The sequence below is a fragment of the Cenococcum geophilum genome, assembly GCF_001692895.1.
Source record: "Cenococcum geophilum 1.58 unplaced genomic scaffold K441scaffold_87, whole genome shotgun sequence".
Lineage (NCBI taxonomy): Eukaryota > Fungi > Ascomycota > Dothideomycetes > Gloniales > Gloniaceae > Cenococcum > Cenococcum geophilum.
Window position 1 is genome coordinate 62,875 of NW_027137645.1, and position 20,691 is coordinate 83,565.

The window sequence follows — 20,691 nt, forward strand, 5'->3', positions numbered from 1 at the left end:
TAAATAAGGTTAAGTTAGCTAGTATAGCAATCCTACTAGTATTAAATTACATTAAAGTCTTTGTTATCTTTAATAACCTTAATATTTATATTAAGGTACTCCTAGAGATTATCTATTTCTATTAGTAACGTATTATCTTCTTAATAAATAGTCTTTAAGCATTTATAAGCCCGAGCAGATATATAAACCTTTAACTATCTCTACCGCAGTACCTACCTAGATAATAATTCTTAATTAAGCTAGCGCCTGCCTTTATATTTAAGGAAGAGATCCTTTACTAGCTTTCTTACTTATAAAATCTAGTACTTTTTAACCTTATAGTTAATCTATTTCTCTTTAAACCACTATATTTTAAGTATTAAATTAAAAATAATTACGGTATAGTAAGCTAGCGTATTATCGGCATACTTATAGTACTTTTTACACTTTTTTTATACTATATTAGCGCAGCTAGATAAGATCTTATAGTTAAGCCTTAGCTTACTTTTATTTTTTAGTTACTAGCTTAAAAAACTTCTGCTTTATTTAATTAAGCTCTATTATAAGCTAATCTAAAGTTTAAAAGTGGTTAGTAAGACCTATATAATTGCCTTTTACTATAAGAGTAGCCTTATAGAATATCTTAAGATAGTTATATAGATATTTAAGTTCTTTCTAGTAATGTAGTTAAAGGAAGCTATTATATATAAGCCCCTTTAAGCTAGTAAACGGCAAATAGTTATTATAAAACTTAATAATACGCTCTTTATAGTTTAGAAAGCAATTAATAGCTATAAAAAGGAAGTTCTAATACGTTTAGTTATTTTTAATAAGCTAGTAGATCGTTAGTATAACTTTGAAATATTGCGACTATAGGTAGAATATTGCGACTATAGGCAGAATATTATAATTATAGAGCGGCAGATATAAAATTTTAAAGCTATAACTAATTAAGAAGCTAATATTATTACCTTTAGTATTTGACTAGTTAGCAAATAGTACAAATACTTAATACTATAAGTCTATTACATACCTTTAAGCTATTAAATTCTACCAAATTACTACTAATTTAAATCTTTTTAAAGAAGCTATAATGCTAGAGAGTTATATAAATATATTGAATAATATTGTAAAGCAGACTAATTACTCTGTGCTTTCTATAGAGCTTATATACTTTCTTAAAGTCTTATTTATAATAAGTAGTTACTAGCTTTTTATAGATTTTTTAATATCCTTTTTAATAATAAAGGCCTATATATAGAGATTTATAATATAACTAAAGTAGTATAATTATTATTCTTTCCGCTTTTTTACTAATATCTTTAAATAGAGAACTTAAAAGATTACGTTAATATAGGTATTATTTAACTTAGTACTATCGGCCATAAAATACCTAATATTACCACCAATTTAATACTCCTTAAATAGAGTAATTAGAATAACTGCTATATTATTACTACTATACTTACTAATTACTTTATAGAGGCCTAGTATTATATACCAATACTTACCAAACTAGTTAATAAAATAGGTAGTAATACCTAGAATTATCCCTTGCACAGATAAACACGCCTTATAAAATAGGGCCCGTGCGCACCAATCAATGAGGTGCATATATAGGCGGTAAGTCGTTCTGCCGCATCACCAAAGGTCTCAAATGAAGTCATAAATATATCGAATTTTTGGTATATATTGTATATAGGGCCCTCATTCTTTAGAGTTAAGTCAATCTACGTGCTCCTGCTAATAGGGGCCCTTCTTACATAGTGGTATTCGACAGAGTCTACACCCATACGTCGTTCTTGGCGACTTTTGAGGCCTCTTAAAGTCCTTACTGTCTCGCGATCTCTTTGTTGTATTGACTAAAAGCTCGCATAGAGGCTTCCTTTTTAAAAGCTTCTTAATGCAGCTCTTTCTTCCTGCCGCTAAGTATGCAGAGTAAGTCTTCTGCGTCTTATTAATCCTAACTGATTTATATCTATAATATACCATAGGCCGCCACTATATATCGTCCATAGAGAGCCGAGCGCGATCGCTTTAAGGTAGATAGATAGAGAGTTTAAATAGAGAGTTAACAAGGCGTTTAAGGAACTTCTTATGGCCACTGCGTTTTGGCCAGCCGTTGGTAGAGTAGGAAGATAGCTTATAGTAGTTGGTAACGGTCATATTAAGGAGGAAGTGGAAGAGAGGCTTCTAAGTGCGGCGGTGGATCCTAAGTAAGGTATAATACGACCTTATTTAATCGGCGGTATTAATACCATTTATAAAGTAATTATATATATCAATGAACTCTGGTATAGGTAGCCACTTCCTAGCTGCGTTACCGAACACCTTACGAGTCTATCGGGCGCCGCTGGAGGTAGCGGCAGGTCGTCGTCGCTCTCGTTCAATAAAGGTTAAACATGCGATGTATAACGTCATTAGCCGCAGAGCCTTAATACAAATTAGAATACCTACCGTCGCTAACAGTACTTATAAATAGGACTATATTAGCGTCCTTCTAGGCAAACTCTATAACTGTCTCGTCTTCTAAAAGCCTTGCATATAGTATACCCCATAGAATCTAGTTCTAGTAAAGCAATTTAAGGTCAGTAAGCTACCGGTCAATTTACTCCTTTTTTAATTTCTTTTTTTTATCCAGTTCCTTACGCTTTGTTTTAGTTATCTATACGGTTCCTGCCCCCCTAATTCTAAGCCTACAAAGTTTCTGAAGTAGTTTAATAGAGGTAAATAGGTTATCTAGCCAGACAGTATACATATTTAGCTAATAGAGACGCTGGCCCGTCTCCGGATCTTCTTAAGTCAAAAAATCTATTACAACTGCCTACGTCTTTAAGAGGCCTTCCTCTACCCAGAACGTATCCAAATCTACTAGGCCCTTATTATCACCTTTCGCATAAAACATCTAATTAAGGACATAGCCCTGGTTAGCCAGAACCCAGATCTTAAAGCCCTTAGGCATAGGCTTAGTTGGTATATTAACAATTTCGGGGGCGCGGCCAGTAAAGCGCTTAATCGTCTCATTAACGGTAAGGTGTATTTTGGGCTTATAATACCTCATTAAGGCAAGGCGGAGCTCCTCACTAAGGTCCTTAATCCTCTTAAATGTATTCTAAAAGGCTTCGTCATCTTCAGATCTAGGCTCGGTGCAGTAGAAGTAGCGATCAATCTGCTGCCAACGATTGGCGCCAATATATTTCTAAACAATATGCCTTAAGCCATAGTTAAAGTCTTTATGCTAATAGTCCTTAATGGTGCTTTCGCCGTGTAATCCCATATAAATTAGTACCGCTAAATATATATAGAGCTCCTGCCTAGATATAGGCTTCCATCAACGCGGAAAGTCCTTCTCCTCCGCAATTGGGTGTAGCTCCGCATTCTTGTTTGTATATTCCATAAGTTAATCTATCAATTCGTCTGTCTAAAATAGCCTAAATAGTTGCGCAGGATCCTGATTGTTAATATATACTGGAAGCTTTGGCTGGCCATATTGGCTTTTATTAAGTATAGGGAGAGGCTCAAAGGTAGGTAGTGGTTCGGGCTCTAGCGGTGGCCTTTTTGTAACCCGATTTTTAGAAGTAGGATATTAAGTAGGCTGCACAAAGTCTATATCATTGGATATATAGTTGCGCACCATCTTGGTGGTGTATTTAATTGAGGAAGTTATTTGTTTACATTTAGACACCAAAAGTTTGATGTTCTTGACCCCGCGCACGGGCCACAAATTATAGCACCCTATCTGTGCAAGGGATATACCTATTTAGTAAGGTTTAAAAATTAAAGGATATTAATATAGAACTATAAGCTGCGTAAAGTTCCCTCCTTAGTTCTATTTTCCTTTATTTAAAAGCTATAATAACCTAACTATATATTATCTTCCTAGTCTTTAATAGGAACTTTATAAGCCCTAAATAAATATAAAATAGGAGCGTTTAGAAATACTTATTTTTAAATTAAAAAAAGGCAATATAGCAGCTAATAATCTATTAAATTAATAGGTGTTTAAAGGCCTTAAAGTTTTATTATAGATTAAGAGACTTTACCTACGGATATTCCTTAATTATTGGCTAATTTAGTAAAGGATCTTTTAGTTAAAGCTTACTAGAAATACGGTTTATATAGTAATTAAATTTAAAGTAATTTAGAGTAGTAGTTTTTCTAGATAATATAACTATAAGCTCCTATTAACGCTTTACCTTCTTATATAGATAGCAATAGAAGTACTATATTTTAGTAGTATTATCCTTCTCCTATATATTCTCCCCCTACTTCTAAATTAGCAATAATTACGGCTTAGTATTTTTTAGTTCCTTTATTAAGGCCTTATAGTAAATATACTACTTACCCTATAGCTTAAACTCTTTAACCTCCGCCTAGCCCTTAGCCTTTTTATTAAGCTACTCTAGTATAAGAATAACGTTGTTAAATATAATAGAGGTACAGAGTTAAAAATAAAATCGCTCTATAGCGGTAGTAAGTAGGTAAAAAAAAAAAGGTTAAATGGCGGAAGTAGTAGTAATAATATAACAATAATAAGCTATTTTTAATTCTATACTAATAATATACGCGTTTTTTAGGGTAGACGCTTACTACTAGAGCTAATAATTGGCTCTACTAGTCCTTAATACCTATATTAATATATTTTAGTCCTTCTTTCTTTAACCTCCTTTTAATTTAGGTATAGAACTCTTCCTATTTAGGTATAGAACTAGAGCTCTAGAAGCCCCAGTTTAACTAGATCTACTTCACTTTAGATCTAAAATCACTAGATCTAGCTCTAATGCGACCCCTAAATCTATATAGAGCTTTAACATTGCCCCAGTCTAATACAATTACTGCCCAGCTAAGACAAAAGGAAGTGAGGCGGTTAAGAAGTCCATGACTAAGTGGACAAAAGGGACGTCCCAGCTGGGACAAAAGGAAGTAAGGCGGTTGAGAATTATGAGTGAGCAGGCAAATTGAGCCCAGGTGATGTAGGAGTTTGGGAGATTGAGGCGAAGTCGAAATGCATTAGGGCAGAGGCTATGGGGAGGTTAGTTTCAAAAGTAAAGAAAACCTCTGTTTAACTTACTATTCTGTCATAATGATCAGTGATCTATTTGGATTGGAGCCTTTTTAGCGTGTATAGTTGGAGCCGATCTGCTAATTTTTTTAGTGGCGTGGAGTAGTATAGTGGTAGCTAAGCCTAATATAGTAATAGTAGGTACGTAGGTAAGGGGAGGGGCTAAAAAGGAAATTAAGAAAAGTAAGGGGCATATAGGTATATACCTCGTAAGCTTTGCAGTATGGGAATTAAACGAGCGACTTGATTGTAAATGTAGCTCTAAAGCGTCTATATATACACGAGGAAGGTAATAAACAAGAAGGGGAGACTAAAATGTAGCTGAATCAGGGTAATACGCAGGCGAGATAGGGTGGCGTTTTGGCAGGGTACCGGTAGTCGGTTATATACATATATATATATATACGTGACTTCATGTAACATTACGTATAGTTATAAAATAATAAGATAAGAGAACTTTTACCATAACCTAACTTTATACACGTGCTATATATCAACACTAAAGCTCCGCAGCGCTCCTGGCGTTAAATCGTTATTTTGGTGGATGGAGTGGATGGAGTGGATTTGCCTTTAGATCCGCTCCACTCCGATCCAAATAGATCACTGGGTTTGACGCGTGAGCCGCATGGAATCTAGTCTATGCAAGGAAGTAGCTGCGCTACACTATAGGTTAGTGCAAGACGATATGGATTTGGTAGATGAAATTAATACTCACGCCGAGCTCAAATAGAAGCAGCCAAGAAGAGCTCTTCGTTCACCCATAGCCCCCGGCCCACAAGCCAGGCCTCTGGAACATGGTGTACCTAGGGCCATTCTATCGAACCATATAGGACCGCGGTCGAGGTTTAGATCCACGACGAGGGCTACTGCAAGTTAAAGCAAGCTGTTCAACTGAGCGACGACCATTGCATTTCTCTTATACCTGACAACATACATTAATAACTAGTTTCTATGATGAAAATAGGACAATAGAACCTTGTAATTAAGAGTAAAATACTCTGAAGCAATTCAAGGCTTTTGTGGTTGTGTATGAGAAGGTGGTCACTAACGAATTCCACTATTTGCTTCTACCTACAGACTCGGTAGCGCCCGTCCTCATGCCTGGCCGCCTTTTTCGTCTCATGGATGCAGTCAAAGTCTGATTACCGAAAGTCAGATAATGGATATGCAGGCCGACCCAAGAAAGTGGTAAATGACGCACTGAAGCGCAGACACTAAGAGCATGGTTGTTGCCTTGAACACTTTGCTTTGCGTCTGCGGCAAGAGTGGCATCTACAGGTTTATTAGGTCTGAAGTATGTTTGAGGATCCGTCTGTTCTCCACCAGACACGTCCTTGGAGATAGAGAACACAAGCAGGGCCATCATCGTCAGCTCTTACACTTTGATCTTCCTCCTCCAGCTGCCGTTTTTCTCCTTCGTGCGAACTGTTTCGGGTGTTTGCCGGCATTTCCACTACGTTGGGAGGTAGAGCTATCGCGAAACACAAGGAGAAAGGCGGGGAGAAGGAAACTCGTGGAAAAAAAGAGTTGCGGTATCGAGCTCCTCGAGACATGTCGCCATTCGTGGATCAAGAACGCGGGGTATGGGGAATGAGGAAAACAACCGTAGCAGTTAAGGGCAAGGAAGCTGCCAATCGATCCGTTGCCCGTCTTTCATCCAGATACTATCTCCCATTTCAGCCCTGTTTCCCGGCCTCGGGACCATCTCTCGGGACATGCCCCGGTTGCCATGTGTCTGGTCCACCTTTGAACCCTCTCGCGTGACCAGTTACAAGTCGGTGGTGGCCAAGCCGATACCTTGCCCGAGGAGTTTTTTCAGCCACAGCACACCGCCTTCTACATGACACGGTCGAAGCTCGAAGCGATGGACGAATAGCCACACCTGAATCATTGCCTCAGCCTTGCCCAGAAAAGGCAGGCGGCCAGCTTTCAGGTCGCCACGGTAGGCTGTTCTCGGAATCGCCCACGAGGGCTACCTCGGTTTCGAATCAAGACTATTAGATGCCTACAACCTCAAGGAACGAGAACTGCAATCATGTAGAGAGGTCGGCGCCGCTTCTCTTACTTTTGCCTCTCTGACTGTAAACCGCCCCCACTTTCTTGACCGAGAATCCCTCAATCAGGACTCAGCCTTGCCCCTTGAGCACGAGGTTAATGTCACACCGGCGCCTATTCTTCTATAGGGTCTACGAGATAGATCTCACGTAACTGGGCATCACCGGAGAGATTGAAACTCGCTCTGGCACTGCCAAGATAAAGGTTTGATAACAACTAGTTTCCTGGGCTCTATCCACCCCAAAGTGCCCCCAAATCCTCCAATACCTCATGGCCAACTGCGGTACCTTGGGACTTTAGCCAATGAAACAGTAGGTTTCATTAAGATTATTAACATGAATCTACAAACGTCAACTGAACCCCTCTTTTTTGTACTCCTGGAACCCTATCCTCTTGTACGCGACAACCTAGAAATACTCGACTTTCGGCTATCATAATGAGGCCCAATTTCACAGAATGCGGCATACGCTACCTTGACAACCGGGAATTGTCCTGGGTATATGGCTACAATGGCTCGACACGTGGTATTCATCACAACTTCTCCTCCCAGGTAACTTATCAAGGCTGCAAGGATCTCTGCGGTTCTGGTGTTGACTATTATTCGTGGTCAACGGCATCAGCAACAATTACGACATGGCTCCTGCCTATTGTTGGAATGCTTCTACAAGCGCCTTTTGAGAGCAATGCTTTTTGGCGGACGATGCTAGCCATCTGCCGATGGGTGGGCTCGCCCATGGCTTCCCTATCATACATTCTCTGGAACATCAAGGTGTCAGGCAAGTGCGCGCTTATGGGTATGTCGGCTGCTGTTTTTTAACTTGGCACTCATATCTAACATTATATCAGTTGACATGGCTGTTCCTTACGAAGATCAGGTTCCTGGTCAGGGAAGCGACTTCGCTAGTATCAGGGACTCATTTTATATCCTCACGACCATGAATCAATTTACCATGAACCCTCAAGCTTCTATGAGGAAAGAATCGGAAGGCCTATTACGTATTGCTCTCTTTAGTAAAGATCTTCGACTGCATGGCACTCCTTCATCTCTGAAAGAGACGCGTCAAAAACTTGCGCAAGAGCTAAGAGAGGGTCGAAAACGGGGTGTAGTTCCGGTGTTTATTTCTACTATGTGGTTTCTCTTTGCTCTAGGGCTCTCAATCCAGTCTGGTATGTACCTGGGCTATTTCATTCCATTGGTGTCTTTTTATCCCTAAATTTCTTAAAATTAATACTAACAGCAACAGCTTTTGGTTTCCTAGGAAACAACAGCACAGCTCATGATCTAGCACTTGGATTTCTCCTCGCCTGGCTCCCCGTTTTAATTCTTGGCTCAATTGTCGACCGCAATCCTGTAGCCGCCGAAGACACCCGGCGAAGGCTCAATTTCTTAGTCGACCACGTCCGAAGATCTTTACAAGACGAGACTATCAGGCTTGAATATATCCAATCCTTCCAAAGCCAACATGAAGCAAGTCGTATGGCAGAATGGGTTGAAAGGGTCTATAGCAAGTGTGAGTTCATGGAAAACTTCTTCGTCGACTTTGCAGGCCAAGGGAGAATTCCCTACCACTACGGAGCCGCACACCCCATTCTTTCTGATATTGAGGACTGCTACATAGCTGACCGTGGCCGCAACTGGCTGGACGATGAAGAAGAAGCGCGGGCCAATCTTGTTCTTGGTCCGGTAGACGGTCTCATCTGGTTTGACTTCCGTGAACTCTGGCAAATTCTCTCCTCGATAATCATTGTGACTTGGACCGTGGCTGGGGCTTTCATTCTGTCCTACTTTACACCTACGGTCGGTTTAGGATGCCGAAGCGGCGGCTATCTTATCTTTTTCTGTATCAGCCTTGGATTACTACTCCTTGAGCTTTTAGTTTGGTGGGCATCATCCCCGGTCTACGTTGAGCAGCCGCAATGGCTAGCCCGAAGCCGTACGCATCTAGAGAGCAGCGCTTCTTTTGTACGTCTCGAACGTAGTTCGCTAGGCATACTCCGCCGCACCTCCGAAGCCATCTCAGATTTCCGCGATACGGTCGAGAACTTCCTCATTCGAGCCACCGTCAAATGCGTCAGCATTTTCCCACTCAGCAATAAGAAGCATAAACTCCAACATATCGAACACAGAATGAAAGCATCCTCCCTCATTATCCGCGAGTATAACCTTAAAGAGTGGACCCGGCGCTTCTTCTTCATCCCCGTCGAATTTATCAACACGACCTGGCTCATCTACATCGTACTCGCTCAAACCTTCGGCGGCTACCGCAACTGCGAGTGTATAACGAGCAGGTGGGCCAGCGGTGGCGGATACGTCGATTTCACCCAAAACGACAACACAGACTCGCCCTGGGTGAACTACTACTGGATATCCGCCACCGTTTTGGGTTCCACGACCATGGGCACCGGCATGATCTACATCGTCGTCGAATGGTGCCTCCAATCGCACCTCAGCACCGAGAACTACGCCGTCGCGCGGCGCGGGCTAGAGCACACCCGTCGCTACCGCCTCATTACCTACCCCATCCGCCTCGCGCTGCGCTTCCTCATCAGCCGCATGCTGACGCTCTTCGCCTTCACGGCCCGCAAACTCAACCTCTCCTACAAGTCGCACAAATCCCTCCTCTGGACCCGCAAGACGACCTACCGCCCCACCCGCCCCACCCGGACCATCCCTCACGCTCCAGCCTATGCCAACACCCCCGCTTCCCCCCGCCCCTCCCCAACCCCCATGGCCACGACCACGAGCTCCAACCCTACCCCTATCCATCCCCCCACTCCTACGCCCTCAGCCCCTCCCCGCTCGCCGGCCCCTCAAGCCCACCCTCGACGTCCGTCCGCGTGCGCGAAAACAGCGATGCCTCGCGGCGGCCGCTGATCCACACGCCGGACCCTGCGCCGCAGTGGACGATTCCGCGGAAGCCGTCCAGGCAGCAGTTAGCGTTGGGGTCGGGGTTGGGGTTGGGGATCTCGACGCCGGTGGGCGCGTCGCCGCGGCTGAGTTCGGAGAGTGCGGTCTCGCCTACGGAGCGTGGGCGGGGGAGCGAGGAGGCAGAGGCGCCGCTGGTGCGGTCGGTGAGTTGGGCGGAGGAGGAGGAGGGGGGAGGGGGGAGGTAGTTCGGGGGTTTAAGGAGTCTGCGTGAAGAGGTCGGTTTGCTGAGCTCTGGAGCTTGGTGGCCGGGGTGCGTGAAGAGGATGATGATGGTAGTGCTTTGAGGCGCCAGGGTCTTAGTAATGCTGGAAGGCGCTTGGGTGATTATATGATGGATTAGATAGAGGTAGATAGGCTGGGTTCGGGTTCGGGTCCTGGTATTTGATGTGCCTTTTTGGTTTACAGTTTTGGTTTTGTATTCTAGTTTCCCTTTTTTATCTGGCGAGCTGTTTGATACCCCACATAGTTGGATCGTTTCGTAGTGCTATATGATACTTCAAAAGGCGGTTGAGTTTGGCATTGCAGTGACTAAGTGACATCAAACAATAGTTCCTGAATCCTGAAACTCAAAAATATAGTCAGGTCACAGGACTCCCGATTTCTTTGCGTGCTTCACAGATTAGATTACCGACTTTGGTATCCTCGGGAATATTTCAAGTCACAAAAGCAGCGCCCCTTATCATGGTAAATCCTACAACCCAACCTACCAAATCTCGCACCACGACTTCAGGGGTAGAAACTTTACCACGGCCCATAGTAGAGACCCCAGCGAGACACAGTTACAAATACTGCGAGCTAAACCAGAAATGAGCAAAAAGCCAGTCTGCTTCAAACAGAATCTTAACTTACAGCCACCGAATTCCCTCATCGTAGCCTTGCCGCTCCACTACACTGCACACTACGTCCCCCATTAGCACACTACAGCTCCCACAAGATCCTAGAAGAGCCAGCTGGCCACCTACTAAACAGCTCGATCGGCCTAGCATTCTCTAGCGGCACCTTGCCTTTGCCAGTAGTCTGCACGAGTCCAAGCTTTTGGCGCTAGCAAACCTAGTAAGCGTCCTCACAGCTCCAAAGAAACATCAGTAAAACGACGTACGAGTTTGTCTTCAGACAGGGCATTCGGATCTACAGCGCATCAGAAGCAGCCCTCTCACCAGAAAGAAGGAGGCACACCATCCGTTTTATTCCCGAGGACCAAGAACGGCGTGCTCAGCATGTCTTTCTTCGCGAGAACTGGGATAACGCATCAGCCAGCCACCGCTACCGCTCCGAGGAGAGACGGGCTCACGCTTGTCCAACTCCACCCTGCTCTCCGCAACGCGCTCGGGGTCCGCCGCGTCAACGACGAATACGACGCCTGGTCCGTCGTCAGCCTCTGAGCGGCTCCTCGGGCCTCCGTTTCTTTGGGGGGTCGGGGCGGTGGCGAGGAACGTACCTGAGGCTTCTGGGAAGAACTGGCCGGGAAACCGCTTAGCTTGTCTTTTCCAGTCTGCTCGATGCACCGGGATGGGGTCAGTGGATGGTTGGAAAGAGGAGGCTCACGTCGGGCCAGAGACGCCGCAATTGGGTGTGGCCTAGATGGGGTCTTTAACTTGCAGGCCTGCGCACCGTGCGGGATAATGTAGGAGTTGGTGGGCTGGAGAGGGGAAAAGGGCCGACGTACCACCGAGGTCATACACTGTGAAGCGATAGAAGCCAAAGGTCAGGTCTTCGCATGCTATGGTTAGGTTAGCCGTGAGCCTAGCTGGTTCTGCACAAGGATGAAGGGGGAGGACGGACTGGGATGCAGTGCTGGCTGCAAGATGGTGCTGTGTGCTCGTGTTAGCATTCGGCGTGTTTGCTGCTCGTTCTTGTGGTCCGCTCCAGCAACAGCTATGCCCCCCATAGCCAGCCATGCCATTGCTCCTCAACAGCACAGAATACCAGCCTCGGGACCGACGGTTTGAAGGACCTACGCTCGACCATTCTGCCACATCCTATTAGCACGTTCCTTTCCCTCCACATGTACCAAACGTCCAGCCGCAGACCCAAAGAAAACGGACTCCCATACCTTCAACATGTGCAGCAGCGTCGTCTTGCCCGCGTTATCCAGACCCAGGAAGAGCAATTTCTACCGCACCCCAACATCAGAACTGCGCTGATACAGCCGCCCAAGCCCCAATCCCGCACCAACTCTTGAGGCGCAAGTCCCCTAGAGCAGACATGACCTAACGCTACGAGAGAGCCCGCCTACCGCGCGCGTCCCCCCAATCCCTAGCCACGAGAGCGTCTCCCAGACTGCGCACACGGGCGGTGTCAGTAACTGTGCGGCCAGAGCCCCCCTCCCATGGTCCCATGAAAACCAGAAGCCACTAAAAGGCAAAGGAGAAGCCACGAGCAGACTCAGAAAAAAAAAAAAAAATAGCGACATGTGTCCAGAGCCACGGAACTCGGGAATAGGTACACGTGTGCGGGTGCGTGGAGCAGTACGTGGAAGGAGGCAGAGTGCCGGACGCGGGAGCAGAGGGAGTTGGGAGCGTGGAGGAGTGCATACGTACGCCAGTCTGGAGTCCACATTTGGTGTCTTGGTGTTTATACTTGGCTTTTGCGTATACTCGAAGAAGAAAATACAGCAACGGACGGATGGTCCGGTAGAGGAAAGGTTCAGAGCGAAATCCAGCTCTGATTCTATGTCCAGATATATTTTTTCCCTCTGAGTTACTGCAACGTGGTGAGATGAACAGTCAGAGAGCTGTGGACAGCTTTGCCACGACGAAGCTCCATGGCTTGGATGCCTAGGTTAGAGAGGCCAAAGCTTGGAATGTGGTGGCTGGCTTGGCCGCCAGGGCACCCGTGCAGTTAAGGGTCCAAAGGCCAAGGGTCTCATCCACTCCACAAGAAGCTTAAAGATTCTGCCTGCGAAATCCTCACTGTGCATTTCTGGATATCAGCCAACCGTGCATCGTCTCTTTCAAGCAAAAACTTCAGGCAGAGCAGATTCACAGCACAAACGTGGAATGAGAGATCAAGTGACCGATGCATTGGAGCTAAGCCTTCTCAAAATTTCCACCAGCCAAATTGTGCACAGTTGCTATTCCGCCCATGTATGCAAGTTGCAAAGCGACATAACAAGCCTATCCCGCCATTCCTTTCCGCGCAATGCAAAGGCCCTGAAGCCACTCAGCCGTCCAGCCCGTAGCGAGAGAAAATCACAAAAAAAAGCCCAATCTTGATTCGCACTCATGATATTCGTCAAAAGATAACCGCCCTTGCCATATTTTTGCAATCGCAAAAGTCTGAGATTCCGCCTCCAGCTCAACCTCTGAACGAGGGATGCCATGCAAAATGAGACATAATATAAATGCTAAAAGAAAATCGCTAGTCAGTTTTGAAAGTGGAAAAAAGGAAAATTACAAAGCAGTGTAAGACATCGACAAAAGAGGTATTGTATCAAAGTGGCTGTCCGGATGAACGACGGACAGGCAGGATGATATGTACAGCAGAAGAATGTGAAAGGGGAATCCTCAGAATGATAATTTTGAGCGAGGCGATCTGGAGTGTGATCGTCCGCGTTGCTTTGTGAGAGCAGCGACCAACAAGTTCTTTCTCGAGTGAAAAACATGTGAGGTGCCGACACCACATCACCGCTCCGCATCAGCGGCGCTGCTCTCGTCATCTCCTACACAGACAACATGTGCATGTCTTCATCCACTTTTGAATGGGAGGCCGAGCCAGCGAGGCCTGACCTACGGCCCTTGTGAGCTGCAAGCTCCATTCCCATCTCCCGCATCCTCTCCGCTCCTTTACCAGGCTGTGGCCGCTTCTCCTTTTCCTTGCAGGCTTTGCGATGCATTTTCTGGTAGAGCTTCTCCTTGCGCCTGAGTCGTTTTCGTTCGAGTCCAATCTTGATGTCGATAGCCCCACGTGTAGGCAACTCGCAACACGTATCCTCTCCATTGTCCGAGTCCTCACCAACAGTTGTTGTAATGGGTGCGCGAGGGAGAGAGGACGCTTCAGTAATCGGAGGACGTTCAGCGAGAGCAGCGAAGCGGACACCTAAGCCCGTGGGTTTGGGCGATATGATGACGGAGCCGCGGCGGGTCGGTGGAGGAGAGCGTAGGCGAGTGGGAAGCGGAGAGCGAAGGCACTTGGGAGATTGACCGAAGAGGCGGCGAGGCGGAGGAGATCGGCCTCGTTTGACGAGAGGTGGAGGCGAGCGAAGGCGTTTCGGCGACTGAACCGGCGTACGTTTCTTCAAGCCATCTTTCCGTCGTCCGCGGAGTTCAGTGTCCTCGTGAGGTTCCATTTGGCCATGCATCATGAGATGCTGATCACTCTCTTCAGTAGCATGTTCGACTTCCTCGTCTTCCTCTTCGTCCATCTCGGGATCAGAGGTGGGGAAGGTCGGATCAATGTCTTGTGGTGTCACTCTACGCTTTGCAGCGCGTCGCCGTTCCAAGCAGGACATGTATGCGTCCTCAAGCGGTCGGTCTTCATCAAGCGTGCCACAGACGAAGTCGGTACTATCAGGTAATTCGGGGCTAGCAGCTTTGAAGACGACAGGACGAGATCTTCTCCGCTTAGGAACGCTTGGGGCTGCGGCTATCTTGATTGAGCCAGATACGCTGTCCACAGACCCAATCGATGACTCTGAGACGCTCCTATTGCCCATGGGTCGGATACGGTCGAGGTAATCTATGGATGCTGCCGCGGTTGAGCGTCCAGGAGCCCACCAACGATAGTCGGATCCGGTATCGCTGTCGTCGTCAGATCCAGCGAAGCCTTCCTCGTCATCAGTTTGGAAGCCTTCACCTGAGACGTCAGAGACATTGCCATCGGCCTCTTCCGCATCTTCATGGTCTTCCGCATCTTCATCGTCCATGTCATCATCCTCGTCATCCATGTCCTCGTCGTCGAGATCCACTTCGTGCTCGTCCTCTAGAACTTCCTCCTCGACTTCTTCTCCCAATTGTCGGAGAGTGTTCTCCACCTTCAACGTATCGGTGATGGTGAGACGGCTTCGATGGCATGTAGACTCTTGGAGCCATTCATCAACTTCCTCTTCGGAGCTCGCGAATTCGTGGAAGCGAAATGCTTCGGACCTTGCCAAGTCGGAGTTCCCGCTCAACTTGCGTTGTCGCATGGCGAACGGTTTCCGAACGCTCTGAGGGGACTCATTGCAGACAGTAGAATCAGAGCCACGATGTAATTTTTGCGAAGGTTTTGGAGATCCACGGAGCTTGAGTGCCGCAGGAGCCGGGCTTGCTGGTCGCACAATGCGAGGTTTGTTGCCATTGGAAGGACCCTCGGTTGAAATCTTGGTAGGGCATGCGAATTTGATAGTACAAGCTCGTTTTGGGGGAGCGGTTGGCTGCTCCGTAGTTGACTTTGGGCTTGATGCGGGTGGCGATTTAGGGGTATCTTTTCGTCCACAAGCAAAGGTGATGCAACGCTTGCGACCTAGACTGGCCTCAACCGCATTCTCGCTCAAACCAGAAGCTGGTCGATGTTGTAGAGGCCCAATGTTCTCGTCGTCTTGTCGGATGATGGAGACCGGTTGGCCGAAGAGCATTTTACTGAAGATTGGAGCGATGCTTGGAAATGTCGTTGATGGAAGCGGTGGGCTTGGTGTGCTTGTTCGCGTTCCAGGACTGGTGAAGCCTCCGTCGCTTGTCAGCTCAGCGGTTGATGCAGTACTGTTGCTGCTCCATGTCGAAGCGAATGACAATCCTCTAGACAGCGTTGTTGATACTGGGTTGGATTCCTCGACAGGGGATCCGGGCCCAGAAGAATTCAATGCGCTTGTAAGAAGTGATTCTTTGCGTTGAGGCTGTCGAGGTGTTGTTTTTCCAAATGTAGCCGGTGTGAGGAGTGGGTATGGAGAGGTGAAAGGACGAGGGGTACATTGGTCGTCGGGAGGCTCGTCGACGTCGGCTATGATCTCCTCGTCGGAAGCCATGGGAGACGGTGTAGTGGTTGGGAGGTTTTGGATCGCACGGTTCTCTTGCATGCCATGTCTTCCATCGCGTTCTTGCTGGTGTAGTGCCATTTCAGGCCCTGGCGAGACTTTGAAGTGGAGGTGCGCGATTCGAATTTGAGCAGCGTGGTGACGAGATTAAACGCTTTCTGACACCGCCCTAACACGATAGCAGGAGCGGGTCGTGTACGTGTAGTCCAACAAACTCAACGTCCTCGTGTACGGTGAAGACACCTTGTATGCGGTCGTCGGATCTGCCCAATAAGGATTCTAAGGCTGAGAGGATTGGCGTGCGTGTCAAAATAGTGGTAACAGATCGGTAAAAGAGGATTGAGGCTAAGGCGAAATGTTCGAGGTTGGTTCTGAGGCTGAGCTTATATCCTAGGGTGTCCCTAAGGACTGAATTGTTATAATATCGGAACCAACATTGCGGCTGGTGAAAAGGGATCGTTTCAGGGACGGAGTTGAAGATGCTACTGAGGCAGATGTCAGGCCGTCGGTACCGCCAAGTTGTAAACTGGGCTTGGGTACCTTGCGAGATGAGGTGAGGATCTGCGGCGGACGAGTGGCAACGATAGTGGTTGGCGAGGCCTGAGATTCTTGTAGGCTACGGATTGGACAATGTCTCGAAGGGCGTTGAAAGTCGGGGTTTCTCACACACGCCTACTGTGGCAGCGCAGTGTACGCGGCACGATAGAAAGTCGAGCGGAGAGGAGGGTTGAAGAGAGATTCCGGGAGAGCAGACGGGAAGGTGGTGGGTGCTTGGGTGCGCGCTTCGGGCAGCTAGCAGGAAAATAAGCACAACGCAAACGGCAAAGCCGATCCAATGCAACGAATACAACGGTACACGGACAGGCGAGATGCAGAGGATCGACAAGATTTCACAACGAGTGGATCACTGCGAGCATAATTATAAGGGCGAGCATAAGGTTTGACTATTGTTATTATTATTATTATTATTTGGCAGCAGGCGACGACCAGCCACCTGACCAACACAGCGCTGACAGACTCTTTCTTCGCCGTTGCCATCAGGTTGCAAATTCCTTCCGTTGTCCATCGTCCCATTTCCCACATTTCGCAACGGTTGTGTCAGCAGCGCGCCAGCCCTATCGGAAAGATTCATTACACATATGTTTGGTGAGACAAATCCTGCTTCTCGCGCGGCACGTCACCCCTCTGGAAGCCCTGGAAGCTTTGGCAGACCCTGATTTGCAACTCTTGGATGTCGCTTCGTAATTCCCGAGACATGCGCTCTGCGTCTCCTCTGCCTCCTCTCTGCGTGTGGACCGTGACAATGCCAAACCCAACCGTTTCCTCCGGTCGTTGCATCAAACCAGCGCTGCAGAGCGAACTCCCTGGTGAAAGTGACAGATCAGCTATCCGCTAGGGACCCGACACGGCGGATAATATGCGACGGGCTGCGATTCCTCAGCCTACGGCCCAGACGGGCAGTTTGAAGCTGCACAGCCTTTTTCTCTGCTTCCGTCCTTCTCATGCAGGGAGAAGTCTTGTCAGCGATGATGCGCAGCGTCTATGCGAGCTTTGCAGCATCGGCCAAAATGTCCTCTGTTTGGCCCGTGCTTCTCGCGGCGGAGCGTACAGGTCGCCACAGCCGTCTCTCTGTGTCCCCTCCATCTTTCGCTGCTGGACCAAACAGCCTCGCCAATGCTGATGCTCCTGCTATCCCTCCTCGCCTTACCTAACCTCACACCGCTCTTCCACCACTCTTATCATCTTCTTCCCACCATTCGGGTGTGCCTCTATCGGACCGTTGTCAGATGACAACACGAAGCGCTAATCTCGACACCAACGCTGCATGTCGGCCACCTCCATCCCCACCAATTTTGCTCGATTCACGGCTGTCGGCCTTTGCTAATCCCCCACTTCGTGTTGCGATCACTTCGTGTGCGACCAGGGTCCTCCGAGGCCCTTGTCCCAGCTTGCCCGTTCACCATGCGCTCCAAGCACGCCCCTTTTCCTTTCCCTTAGCCGGCAAATCATCGCACGCCGTCCATGGCGAGTGCGGGGAAGTTTCCGCTGTGACTGATGCTTATTTCTCCTTTGTTTTTCTCCTTTGTCTTTAGCCTCGATTTCACCATTTCTTTCACATGCCATTGGTGTTATTGGCCTCATTGGCTACTGCATCTTTTTTCATGCGTCGGCCACTATTTTCCGTCGAGCCGAACATGAAGCCGCGTTTGGTGTAGCTCTCCGAACAAAAGCCGGTGGACTTTTACTCAGCATCGTACGAACATCGGCCGGCTTTTGTTTGAGACATGAAAATGGCTGAAAAGTTCTCTGCATGATGCCGCATTGTGACGTCGATCATCTCGACGTCAGAAACGTGGTAAATGCATGCGGCTAATAAATTCTTCCAATGAGCGTTGCGGAGTTCTCTATCGTGGAATATGCTCAACGACGAAGAATCCGGATATAGTAGGGCACCAAACCGATTTCACCTTCAACGGTTCGAGCCATTTACCAAGAGCAAACATCAGACCCACCACATGGTCCTAAAATGACTATATCTGCGCTATTTCCTTGTGTCTGCATACCACCTTATGTTCGGAGTCCGATATATATCCATGGCGTCACGATTCATAGGGCTGACCACTCAATCTCTTATTGCCAAGATGCCTCGTCGACCACGGGCTCCGAATATTTAATTAAGATTGCTCATCTTCATGCCTAACCGCCAAGGAGTAAATATTAGCGCAGAGTAGATTTCTTGGCTCAATACTCAGCTGCCCTTTGAAACGCTTGGCAGTCCTAAAACTTCTGTCAAATAGCATGATTCACCATGATTCACCATGATTTACCATGATGTATCATGATGTTCACAAGCCAAGCCTTCAAACTCAGCCCCGTACAACACGTGTACGACGATGTCGTAAAGCGGGTGTCACATTACGCCGACCAAGTGTCTTAACCAGCTTCGCCAAGTGTCTTGACCAGCTTCGCCAAGATGCCTAGCCGCTCCGGTGATGCTGCCAAGGACTGCGTTCAAAGCAACGACTGATTCTTCAATTTACCTCTTTAGCCAATGCAATCCGCACCTTGCTCTTATAACATCCCTACGTCTTCTCTTCAGTGCTTTGTACACCGATTGTACTCCGCCCAATGTAGTAATGTCTCAAACGCGTCAATGTAACCGCCAGCGAAAAAATCCGACTCCTGACTCCATCCCTATGTCCGCCGAATCTCTCTGCGTACCCCTATTCTACACCTCAACCTCCCCACCCCTCCCTCACGAAATCCACCGTCCTAGCAAAAACCTTCCTCCTCTCCACCTTCTCATGCTTGCCCAACCAGCTCTCCGGGAACTGCGTCCAGCCATGCCTGCACCCAGGCGCATGCCAGACCTCTAACCCATCATTCCGTCTCCCTTCTCCTTCCCCCTCCCCCTCCCCGTCCGTCTCACCTTTTTCATCCCCATCTCCATCTCTATCCGCCTTCCTAACCGGCCCACCCCACCCCGCCTCCCTCATCTTCCCCACCCAGACCTGGCTCTGCACCGCCAGGCTATCGCACTCCGGCAAAACCAGAAAAATGCTCACGTTGCGATGCAGGGCATGCAGCGGGTTCGCCAGGCCCGGCGACGCGCGTGGGTGCGCCCTGAAGCGCCGGGGCAGGTACGTCGGGCCGAGGACGCTGAACAGGCCCGGCACGCGGGGCTCCTGCGACATGCAGGGCGGCAGCGGCCGCTGGTGGTGCGGGAGGCGCGCGTCCAGCGAGGGGTAGAAGAGCAGCAGCGGGATGGGGGTCGGGTGGGCGGTTGGGAAGGGGAGGAGGGACGGCCAGGGAGGTGAGACGTCGGGTGCTGCTGCTGATGATGATGACGACGACGATGACAACGACGAGGGCGAGGCGGAGGGCGAGGCGGGCGGCGAGGCGGACGCGGGGATCGACAGCGCGAGGTTCAGCGCTAGGTTCCCGCCGGCCGAGAAGCCCGAGATGGAGAGGTGGGCTGGGTCGAGCTCGATGCTGCTGTGGGCCGCTGCTCCGTCCTGCTGTCGCCCGCCCTGCTGCAGCGCGCTGTAGTGCCGCTGCAGCTCTGCCTTGAGCGCCCGCCCGCCCGGCGTCGCGCCCTCGCTGTCTAGCACCGCCGCCAGCACGTCCTCTGCGTCGTGGATCGCGGCGGGGAACTGGTGCAGTGGGCCGAGGCGGTAGGAGACGCTGACGACGACGGCGCCGAGTGTGCGCGACAGTAGGGCGCAGAAGGGCGCCTGCTCGAGCGGGGAGCCCATGATGAAGCCGCCGCCGTGGAAGTCCAGATGGACGGGCAGCTTGCGCGGGCCGGCGTCGTCGTTGGTGTCGTCGTCGTCATTGGGACTAGAGGCCGGACTCGGCGGCACGAAGACGTAGATGGGGATGCTGTGGGTGTCATCGCGCGAGGGCAGGGCCGCGACAAATGGGTGCGGGCCTTCGGGCGACGTGAGGTGCAGGATGGAGAGCGGGACGTAGCGCGGGAGCTGGACGAGGAAGGTGCGCCATTGGACGGCGAAGGGGAGCCGGAGGAAGGCGCTGAGGGTGCACAGGTACGAGTTCATGGCTGTGTGCGTGCGGCGGAGCTTCGCCATTGTCTAGCTGTTGCATTGGGGGTGGTGGAGCGGAGTGAGGTGGTGATGTTTGATATGCGGTGGATAATCGTGTGACGTCGGGTGGCGGAGGGGTCGTGGCGCCGTGTGCCTGGTGGTGGGATGTGGG

The 20,691-nt window shown here is 48.6% G+C and overlaps 5 protein-coding genes across 5 annotated transcripts; 1 reads left to right on the forward strand and 4 right to left on the reverse strand.

Moving 5' to 3' along the window:
* Positions 1 to 7,532: 7,532 nt before the first annotated feature.
* On the forward strand, positions 7,533 to 10,522 carry K441DRAFT_709420 (uncharacterized protein; the record flags this gene model as incomplete). The annotated part of the gene is made up of 6 exons (XM_067653850.1): positions 7,533 to 7,890; positions 7,943 to 8,263; positions 8,341 to 9,700; positions 9,781 to 10,072; positions 10,105 to 10,226; positions 10,263 to 10,522. The coding sequence occupies 6 exons, from the start codon at positions 7,533 to 7,535 to the stop codon at positions 10,363 to 10,365; spliced, it is 2,556 nt and encodes an 851-aa protein (XP_067496835.1). The 3' UTR covers positions 10,366 to 10,522.
* Positions 10,523 to 10,526: 4 nt separating this feature from the next.
* Positions 10,527 to 12,617, reverse strand: K441DRAFT_670898 (ARF/SAR superfamily protein). The gene is made up of 14 exons (XM_067650342.1): positions 12,566 to 12,617; positions 12,262 to 12,305; positions 12,079 to 12,138; positions 11,984 to 11,994; positions 11,808 to 11,836; positions 11,692 to 11,745; positions 11,571 to 11,602; positions 11,464 to 11,482; positions 11,317 to 11,385; positions 11,202 to 11,261; positions 11,125 to 11,153; positions 10,988 to 11,066; positions 10,875 to 10,923; positions 10,527 to 10,820 (listed from the first exon to the last, which is right to left on the reverse strand). The coding sequence occupies exons 1-14, from the start codon at positions 12,582 to 12,584 to the stop codon at positions 10,805 to 10,807; spliced, it is 570 nt and encodes a 189-aa protein (XP_067496836.1). The 5' UTR covers positions 12,585 to 12,617; the 3' UTR covers positions 10,527 to 10,804.
* A 697-nt stretch (positions 12,618 to 13,314) lies between these two features.
* Positions 13,315 to 13,799, reverse strand: K441DRAFT_357354 (uncharacterized protein). Its single transcript, XM_067641355.1, has one exon. It carries the CDS (start codon positions 13,681 to 13,683, stop codon positions 13,390 to 13,392), a length of 294 nt encoding a protein of 97 aa, XP_067496837.1. The 5' UTR covers positions 13,684 to 13,799; the 3' UTR covers positions 13,315 to 13,389.
* K441DRAFT_682675 (uncharacterized protein) lies at positions 13,687 to 16,056 on the reverse strand (the record flags this gene model as incomplete). Its single annotated transcript, XM_067651604.1, has 1 exon — positions 13,687 to 16,056. One exon carries the CDS (start codon positions 16,054 to 16,056, stop codon positions 13,687 to 13,689), a length of 2,370 nt encoding a protein of 789 aa, XP_067496838.1.
* A 3,155-nt stretch (positions 16,057 to 19,211) lies between these two features.
* On the reverse strand, positions 19,212 to 20,534 carry K441DRAFT_594537 (alpha/beta-hydrolase; the record flags this gene model as incomplete). The annotated part of the gene is made up of 1 exon (XM_067644957.1): positions 19,212 to 20,534. The coding sequence occupies one exon, from the start codon at positions 20,532 to 20,534 to the stop codon at positions 19,212 to 19,214; it is 1,323 nt and encodes a 440-aa protein (XP_067496839.1).
* Between the last annotated feature and the right edge of the window lie 157 nt (positions 20,535 to 20,691).

Bases quoted from the DNA above. Each gene is read 5' to 3' on its own strand.
- K441DRAFT_670898 (XM_067650342.1), bottom strand. The intron at 11,262-11,316 runs GTGAGCCCGTCT...GCGTTATCCCAG, and splicing joins CAGGGTGGAGTTGGACAAGC to TTCTCGCGAAGAAAGACATG. The intron at 11,154-11,201 runs GTGTGCCTCCTT...GATGCGCTGTAG, and splicing joins CCTCGGGAATAAAACGGATG to ATCCGAATGCCCTGTCTGAA.
- K441DRAFT_357354 (XM_067641355.1), bottom strand. From the start codon at position 13,683: ATGACGAGAGCAGCGCCGCTGATGCGGAGCGGTGATGTGGTGTCGGCA.